Source organism: Medicago truncatula, chromosome 8, assembly GCF_003473485.1.
Source record: "Medicago truncatula cultivar Jemalong A17 chromosome 8, MtrunA17r5.0-ANR, whole genome shotgun sequence".
NCBI classification, from domain to species: domain Eukaryota; kingdom Viridiplantae; phylum Streptophyta; class Magnoliopsida; order Fabales; family Fabaceae; genus Medicago; species Medicago truncatula.
Window position 1 is genome coordinate 23,693,188 of NC_053049.1, and position 10,076 is coordinate 23,703,263.

Consider the following 10,076-nt stretch of genomic DNA (forward strand, 5'->3'; position numbering starts at 1 on the left):
ACTATATTTTATTACTACTTCTGTTTGAACTAACTCGCAATACAATTGTTTTTACAGGTGGCATTTGGTAGTTTCAAGCATTTAAAACTATCTGAATATCCCGAGCTAAAAGAATTGTGGTATGGTAATCTTGAGCATACCGCATTTAGGAGTTTGAAGTATCTAGTGGTTCATAAATGTGATTTTTTATCCGATGTTCTCTTTCAACCTAACTTGCTAGAAGTGCTGATGAACCTGGAAGAATTAGATGTGGAGAATTGTAATTCATTAGAAGCAGTTTTTGATTTGAAAGATGAATTTGCCAAAGAAATTGTTGTGCAGAATTCTACTCAATTGAAGAAATTAAAACTATCTAATCTTCCAAAACTGAAGCATGTATGGAAGGTGGATCCACATTACACTATGAGGTTTCAAAATTTAAGTGATGTGTCTGTTGGGGATTGCGAAAGCTTGATAAGCCTCTTTCCACTCTCTGTGGCTAGAGATATGAAGCAGCTTCAAAGTCTTCGAGTTAGTAAATGTGGGATTCAAGAAATTGTTGGCAAGGAAGAAGGAACAAATGAGATAGTTAAATTTGTGTTTCCGCAGTTAACATCCATTACACTTCATTGCTTGACCAAACTTAAGGCATTCTTTGATGGGGGTCATTCTCTTCAATGTAAATCATTGAAAACAATCAAGTTGTTTCGATGTCCAAAAATAGAGCTATTTAAGGCAGAGCCTTTGAGACACCAAAAAAGCTCAAGAATTGATGAGCTCAATATCTCTCAATATCAACCTCTTTTTGTAATTGAAGAGGTAAGTGTAGCATTAAATACCATCTCTTGCACTGAACATACATGTACAAATTTGAACTGTTTTTCATTGTTTAGTTAATTTGAAGATAAATTATTCAACATGTCTATTATAATTGATAATTAACTTGTGTTATTATTCTATTAGCACAAATAGAAATTTCTTTGTTGTTTTAAAATTATAGAATTAAAATGTTTTGTTTTAATTTAGTTTTTTCAACAGGTACTTGCCAATGTGGAGAATTTAAATTTGAACAATACAGATTTTGGCAAGATATTGCAGAGCCAATATTCAGGGGTTCAATTCAACAACATCAAACACATTACCGTTTGTGAGTTTTACACTGAAGAAGCAACTTTTCCATATTGGTTCTTGAAAGATGTTCCTAATTTAGAAACCTTGTTGGTCAAATGGAGTTCCTTCACAGAGATATTCCAAGGTGAACAAATCATAGGAACAGAAAAGGAACCTGAAATTATCCCGCAGCTTAGAAAGTTGACACTATGGAACCTGAGCAAGCTTCAATGTATATGCAAAGAAGGATTTCAAATGGACCCAGTTCTACAGTTTCTTGAAAGCATTTATGTTTATCAGTGTTCCAGTCTGACAATGTTGGTTCCATCTTCTGTTTCCTTTAGTTATATGACCTTTTTGGAGGTAACAAACTGCAATGGGTTGAAAAAATTGATAACACACTCAACAGCAAAGAGTCTTGTCAAACTCACAACAATGAAGATTAAAATGTGTAATTGGCTTGAGGATATAGTGAACGGTAAAGAAGATGAGACGAATGAGATTGTATTTTGCAGTTTACAAACTCTAGAACTAATTTCTTTACAAAGGCTATGTCGATTTAGTTCATGCCCATGTCCTATTAAGTTTCCGTTGCTGAAAGTTGTAGTTGTCAAAGAATGTCCTCGAATGGAACTTTTTTCATTGGGAGTTACCAACACAACAAATCTTCAAAATGTACAAACTGATGAAGGAAATCATTGGGAGGGTGACCTCAACAGAACCATAAAGAAAATGTTTTGTGATAAGGTATATTTTATTATCATCTATCAATTTATTTACTTTGGGTAAGTTTAAGAAATTCTATCTAGATCAATTTTGTATTGTAGTAGACTAGAATATCAATGCATAATTAAAGATTGCTTAAATGCAATTTTGATTTGTCTTTTGATTTATTAATTTGAATGATCAGGTTGCATTTGGTAAATTCAAGTACTTAGCCTTATCTGACTATCCTGAGCTAAAGGATGTGTGGTATGGCCAACTTCATTGCAATGTGTTCTGCAATTTGAAACATCTTGTCGTGGAAAGGTGTGATTTTTTATCACATGTACTTTTTCCATCAAATGTAATGCAAGTGCTACAGACATTGGAAGAACTAGAAGTAAAAGATTGCGATTCATTAGAAGCAGTGTTTGATGTGAAAGGTATGAAGTCACAAGAAATATTGATAAAAGAAAACACTCAATTGAAAAGATTGACTTTGTCTACTTTACCCAAATTGAAGCACATATGGAATGAGGATCCTCATGAAATTATCAGCTTTGGAAACTTACACAAGGTGGATGTTTCTATGTGTCAAAGCTTGTTATATGTCTTTCCATATTCACTATCCCCAGATCTTGGACATCTTGAAATGCTTGAGATAAGTTCTTGCAGAGTCAAGGAAATTGTTGCAATGGAAGAAACTGTATCAATGGAAATTCAATTTAATTTCCCCCAATTGAAAATCATGGCACTGCGTCTTTTGTCAAATCTCAAGAGTTTCTATCAAGGAAAGCATACTTTAGATTGCCCTTCATTGAAGACTTTGAATGTATATCGTTGTGAAGCATTAAGAATGTTTTCTTTCAACAATTCAGACTTGCAACAACCTTACTCGGTTGATCAACAACCCCTGTTTTGTATTGAAAAGGTAAACCCCACCATATCTACACCGTTTTTCTTTATTTTTATGTTTCATATTTATTTTGTATGTATAGTAATACGCTAGTATTTATTTTCATTATGGATGTGTATTTTTCAGTTGAGCCCAAACCTGGAGGAATTGGCAGTAAATGGCAAAGATATGTTGGGGATATTGAATGGTTATTGTCAAGAAAATATCTTTCATAAAGTCAAATTTCTTCATTTACAATGCTTCGATGAAACTCCAACTATTCTTCTGAATGATTTCCATACAATATTTCCTACTGTTGAAACATTTCAAGTGCGTAATAGTTCTTTTGAAACATTGTTCCCCGCTAAAGGAGCCACAAGTTATCTCAGTATGCAAATGTCAAATCAAATAAGAAATTTGTGGCTTTTTGAATTGGACAAGCTCAACCATGTCTGGCAGGAAGACTTTCCATTGGATTATCCTCTGTTACAATATCTTGAAGAGTTATGTGTAGTGAATTGTCCAAGTTTGATAAGCTTGGTATCATCATCGACATCTTTCACAAATTTAACCCATTTAAAAGTGGACAACTGCAAAGAGTTGATCTATTTGATAAAAATTTCAACAGCTAAAAGTCTAGTTCAACTCAAAGCATTAAACATAACTAATTGTGAGAAGATGTTGGATGTCGTAAAGATTGACGATGATAAAGCAGAGGAAAACATCGTATTTGAAAACTTGGAATACTTGGAATTTACTTCGTTGTCAAATTTGAGAAGCTTCTGCTATGGGAAACAAACATTCATATTCCCATCTTTGCTCAGTTTCATCGTTAAAGGATGCCCTCAAATGAAGATCTTCTCATCTGCACTCACAGTAGCACCGTGCCTCACATCAATTGAGGTGGAAGAAGAAAACATGCGATGGGAAGGTGATCTTAACACAACTATTGAACAAATGTTCATAGAAAAGGTACACAATGTCATTATTATTTATGAAAATTGTTTACTTTTTCTTCACATGATTAAACAAGGCTCACAATATTAATTTGGTGCATGTTCGGACCGTGACTTTGAAATTAATTATAGACCATCACAACACAGCACCCAAAATTGGGTGCTTAAATTAAATTCATATGTCCACATCACTCATTTTACCGTAATACTTAATAAGCATCAATTTTCTCCAACCCAGCACCTTAAAAGAAAATATTAAATAGTGCCCACAAATAATTTTATATCATTACATTTCAACAAAATTTATTTATTTTATTAAGATTTATTAAATTGGACCCATAAAAAATGAAGAGAGAAGGTGCTTCCATAGCCACCCATGTATTATACTCCACAATGGGAGTGCCTATTTAATATAATGCTAAATAGGTTAAACACTCATCATTGTGGTTGGTCTTAATAGGTTGAGATTTAATTCGCTAAACAAAATTATCTAATGAAATATGAGAAAGAGAAATTGTCTTCTATATTGACGCGAAATAAGTTACTTTTATCGATAAAAAAACTGATGGTATGATTTTTTTGGTTAGAAATAAAAAAACTGATGGTATGATAATCAAACTATTTTATTTTTATTGAAAAATCAAAATAATATTTTTAGTTAAGGGCTGATATATTTGTTATTAATTAATTAATAAATTAATGTTAACATTTTGTCAACAGGAAGTCCCACTTTCTAATTAATATATTGAATGATGAGACCATCATCTATCCTCACATTTGCAAGGTACGCAACACCAAATTCATCAATAGGGAATTATTCTCATTATCATTTGATTGTGGAGTGTTTTGTTCCTTCTTAACTGAAATTTTTGGAATACATTTTTTTCCTTCTCTTTTGAATCACCGGTTATTATTAAGATTGAAATATATTTTTAGTCCTTGAAAATTTACTACTATTTTTGTTTTGTTTTAATCTCTATTAAAAAAAATACTTTTTATTTGTCCTCGTGAGTTTAAATCAATTGGTAGCATCATAGCATAAAATATGCAGGGGTCAGAGTTCGAACCTAACACCCAACTTATTCACCTTAAGAGATGAATTTATAGCCAACAGACTACTTAACCCAAAAAAAATAAAAAATATTTTCTATTTATTTAATTTTTAGTCCTTACAAATATATATCTTTTTGTTTTTAGTCATTCGAGTTTTTTTCTTGACGAACTTTGAGTTTTGTTTTGATACTTGCAAAATATGATCATTTTGAAATCATTTTTTGTAATACTCATTTTAGTCCTTATTTTGAGGGTTAAAATCAAATACTTGACATATTATAAGGACTAATTTTAATATAAATAAATTTTACTAGGATTAAAATAAAACAACAAGAATCAAAAGAAAAAAGAGGGATATCTGCAAGGACTAATAATTTATTTAAAAAAAAAAAGGTGAAATATTTCATTTTAAATCTATTATTAATAAAATTAAATATAAGTTAATCCTTTTGAACTTTTTGCTTTAGATAAGTTAGTTTTGTTTTCTTGTAAAAAAAATGTTATCACATTTTTAAAGGGAAAACTAATATTAATAAGCACAACTCAAAATGTAAGATATTCTAAGATATATCCTTCATTTTGGGATGGGAAAAAGTTCGTATTTGTGGATATCTGTGATGGGCGTGAGACATATTGTTTAACAAGTATCTACAATCCGCAGATAAAATAAAACGATATTTTAATCACCTATTAGTTAGTTGATACAAATGCAAATATAATGATATTTATATCTGCAGATATCTATTTCTTTTAGTAAATTAAATAAAACTGATAAAATACCCTTGACAAAAATTCACATGATAATTCTCGAACAATCTAATCCTAGGCTATCCCTAGAAAGCAAAGGAAAGATACAAAACTTTCACCATTTTTTGCCAAAGCATCAGTCACCATGTTCCCTTTCCTATGTGTGTGAGTGAAAGTTCAATGAAAATTCCTATCTGTCATGGATGAAGTGACAGCTTCCATAGCCAAAGTATAACTGAGTTGAACCTTAAAGATAATCTGGTTAATCCATATTATCCAGATAATATGAAGGACTGCAGAGATCGTTACTTGTTGTACTAGAGGTATCCACTTGCAGTCCAGTTCCCTTCCTAAGCCAGTCCCAAACTTTTATAGTTTCAGAGCAATGAACGAATATACGGGTGGTGGTCAAATCATGCAACCTCTCTATCTGAGATTGTCATTAGTAGGCAGTCCATTGTGCGTAAGTCTCTAGAAAATGAAAGCACTGGTAGGAGGAAAAAACTTATTCCAAATCAACTTACACCAAGGATGATTAAGACCAGTTCCTTTCAAGAGAGCATAAGCTAGATTGCTGGTAAGGTCACCATTCACAGACCAGTTAAGTTTATCAGGGCCAGGTTCCATACGCAAAGTGATGTTTATGATTTGTTGCACCTAAGTAGCATCTTTGTTCCACAAACCATCTTCCACATCTTTCATATCGAGAGAACTATGTAACTGCTCAGGGATATGCCAGCTATCCATAATAGGTCTAGTTAACCATCTATAATTGGTTGACATCACCGCTCCAAATAAAATTCGTGATCATTTGTTTAAGCTTTTTCAATAAACTGACTGGCCGCATATACACATGGAAAGTATATATAAACTAACATGCTCATGCAGCAAAGCTTGACTTTTATGCTATCCACCCTAGACCTAAGATGTGTTGCTCTAGGTTTACCCTAGAATATAGGAACTCCCAGATAAGTAAAGGGTAATCCCCATGATGGAAACCTGTAATTGAAGCGATCATTCTCTGTCTAGATAAAGTAATGGAACCAATATAGAATTTACTCTTGTTGGCATTGACAAGCTGACCAGAGTACTCCCCATCAAGGTTTTAAATACGGCTCCGTTACCGCGAAAACGGCCGCGACAAAAAGGTATAGGTGGCCACTGATACCGTTTTTACCGGGTGAGATGAAAAATCACACCGAAACGCCCCGTTACGACCGTGACAAACATCCGATACAACCATAAGACTCCGTTACAAATGCAACACCGTTCATAAGGAAAAATAGATAATGAGAGACTGTGATGAGCTGATAGTATCTCATATTCATTTCATCGCCTATTTTCATGTTGTATGGTGTTGTAATGTTGTAATTATTATATTTATTTTAACCATCTTATAATATATAAAATAATAGTTCAATTTTTATTATACACTATATGATAGAATAAAAGATTAAATGATATTTGTGCATTGTTCTGATTAATTCACACCGCGACGACCGCAATCAGTAACGCAACATCCGTAACAGCCGAAATCGCGACAGTCTTAACGCACTGCGACTGAAACCGCGACCGTTATTTAAAACCTTGCTCCCCATATTCTTTGAAAAGATTTATGATAGCCCTCACATTTGACAAGAATCCCTTAAAAAATCAATGTCATCAGCATAGAGACAATGGCTATTTAAATAAAATACTTTTGTATATTTCCCATATATATATTACTTATTTTTTTGTTGTTTCATGAAAACTATTTTGTTGAAAAACAAGGACTTACATCCGAAGTTGACACACATGGTGTCCATTAACTGAGAATGGTGGGAATGCAATCTAGAATGAAAACATTTTAGTAAGTGAACTCTATCAGGGGAAAGAACTTCCCCAACTGTCATCTTCCTCCAAGGCGTAACTTGCATAAGCTCTCACTCAGTCTTCTAGAGATTGATTTTTTTTTTTAGTATGGTCAGCTTTCTATGGATGGTAGACTCAGGTCATCCTCAGTTAGGTTTCCAAATCTTCATGCAGTGGTCCAATACTAAATATATTCCTACAAGCATAACCACGTGACAAAAAGTAAAATAACACAATCATTGCTACGTATCAACCCTATAAATAAACGAGTAATAACAACATTACTCTCATATAGTGCCACTCCATAGAGTTGCCAAATGAGCATTAGCTACTTTACTTAATAGGGCTTGAGTCACCCTATACATATATTGCTCTTTTACTATTAACCATTCCCAATATAGACTGAATCTTTCCCCACCCGAATTCCAAGTGTTTGGCTATAAGCCAAGCAAGCTCCTATTTCCAGCTGAGAGTATCTTTTGCGGTCAAAAGGTATTTACACATGGATGCAAACTTATAAAACTTTGTGAATAGCTCTGAAAATACCCATGCTTACATCTTTAAGACCTACATATATTTTATCTAAAGTCCAAAAAAAGGACAAACTAATTGGTGGATAATCCTAAGCTTTAGATGACAATATAATGAGGTATAATATAGAGATTAGAGAGTGAGGGTTGGAGTTTTAAACAGGCATTACAACGACTTTTTTAACGACTAATTAAAATTGGAAACAACAAATGGACATAATATGATCAAGATAAGGGTGATAATTGTTCGATAAATTATGTGTATAATAGTGAATGTGACAAATGGTAAGTATGATTCCCCTATTGTCCGGAGTTGACCAATTGACAAACTATATTTAGCTTTATAATGAGTTAATTGCTGTATTTATATTTGTTAAATTAGGAATTAAAATAAGGAACTAGCAACACTAATAACTAGGTTGTTGAGTTTATGGTTGAATTAGGCATTGACATGAATGATATTGATGTTGTGTAATTTCCTATATGTGAGCATTGATGTTAAGTGTTGTTTGAACTTGAACGGTGCTGTTGTGATACGTGGGTTAAATATCTGAAAATAGTGCAATGTGAGTGTGAATAATGTGAATGTGTGTTGTAAATATGCGTTGTAAATAATAAGTATTTTTTTGAAATATGTGTTGGCGTAATATATGTGAATTGAAATAACCCGGTCTCTAGCTGATAATGGTGCTATATTTGAGGAGTGACTTGGGCTAACGCGCTCGCGGGGGGGAGTATGTTTTACGGTCAAATACCCAGCGAAGTGTTGCTTATATGGGCATCATATAGGTAGGGTTTGACAAACTTAAGTGTTAGGGAACATGTACTAGTGGTGCCTAATAGTTGGGGTATACTTGTTAGATTATAGGAGTACGATGATGGAAAAATTCCAAAGTGGTTTAGTGGGTAAACCCTAAATTTTAGAAGCTTAAGTGCAACCACTATATTTTTGCGTGTGATGTATATGAATTTTGGGATAAGTCGAGTAAATATATGAGAACCTGAATCTGTTTGTCTCACTTACAAGAGCATAGTGCCACGTTACATGCCATTTGTTTGTAGTTAGATGGTACCAAGTGAAATAGAAGTGTTGTAGAAATTGTGCGTGCATGTGTTATTGGGAAAAACCCAAGTCCCACATCGGATAGACAAGACTCTTGAGAAGAGTTTATAAAGATGAGGCAATCCTCACCTTACAAACCGGTTTTGTAAGGATGAGTTAGGCCCCAAATTTCAACATGTGTTGTTATGAAATGTGAATTCATGTGAGTGATAGTGTGTCCCTCGGAAGAAAACTTGTGCCTTGTGAAAGATAGTGTATTATTTATAGTGTTTGTCTAATTTAGTATTATACATTATGAAACTTGATTATTCACCCCTTTCATGTATTTGTGTTTGACGATTAGGATGACGCACAGGCGCAAGAAACATGTGAGAAGTAGTGCCAAGGAGCTATTTATATTGGTGTTTGGAAGACTTTCTTTTATTTTATATTTACGTTGTTATTTGATTAGCTTGCATGTCAAGTACCTTGTATTGGAATTTTACTCTCATTGCTCCGTTAGATGACGTCGAGGGATTCTTTTATTATGTTACCTATTTGTTTAATTACCAAATTCAACCACGACATTTTGGGGGGTGTTTCTACGTGTTTGATGGAACACTCTTTTTATTTCGAAAAATTGAACATTTCTATATGGACAAATGATATGCATGTTATGTCCTAAAGCCTATGTGCTAGTGTTTTGTGAAATCTTTTTTAAAAGTTTCTATTGGAGATATTGCTTGGGTTTGGAATCGGTGGAACTATATAATTCAAAACAATCAAAATTCTTCTACAACTATCTCTTCAACAATGTAACTAACTTAAATAACTTCCCTTCTTTTGCCACCTTTTCTGACATTCTCAAAATCAAACTCAAATTAACAATAACCGAATGCGAATGTGAATTTCGCTTTCCAACAATCTGATCCAAAGCAGCAACATTCCTTTGTAATAACCCTTCTTTACAAAGAACATCAATCATAATCCTGAAAGTAGCAAGATTAGGGTAAACTCTTTCCAAAATCATGTAACCATAAACCTCCCAAACAGTTTCAAATCAATTACACATCTGTGTATCATGAAGCAAAGCATTGAAACTTGATAAACCGAAGGGTTCGAAGAAAAGCATCAATTAATCTCGCTTTTGCATAAGTTTTAATTAACAGATCGAGAAACGGAGGGTTCAAACCAGAGACAATAAACTGACA

At 33.3% G+C, this 10,076-nt stretch overlaps 1 protein-coding gene across 6 annotated transcripts in view; it reads left to right on the plus strand.

The window, feature by feature from the left end:
* LOC25501253 (uncharacterized) overlaps nucleotides 1–9,576 on the plus strand; it is a 45,591-nt gene extending 36,015 nt beyond the window's left edge. For 5 of the 6 annotated variants that reach the window (XM_039829475.1, XM_039829480.1, XM_039829479.1 and 2 more), the window contains 6 exons: nucleotides 58–798; nucleotides 1,006–1,836; nucleotides 2,000–2,722; nucleotides 2,834–3,658; nucleotides 4,363–4,426; nucleotides 9,230–9,576. In XM_039829475.1, the coding sequence (XP_039685409.1) occupies nucleotides 58–798; nucleotides 1,006–1,836; nucleotides 2,000–2,722; nucleotides 2,834–3,658; nucleotides 4,363–4,383 (3,141 nt within the window). In that variant the 3' untranslated portion in view covers nucleotides 4,384–4,426; nucleotides 9,230–9,576. The remainder of the gene's footprint in view (nucleotides 1–57; nucleotides 799–1,005; nucleotides 1,837–1,999; nucleotides 2,723–2,833; nucleotides 3,659–4,362; nucleotides 4,427–9,229) is intronic. The other variant, XM_039829478.1, reaches the window with a different exon arrangement.
* The last annotated feature ends 500 nt before the right edge of the window (nucleotides 9,577–10,076 follow it).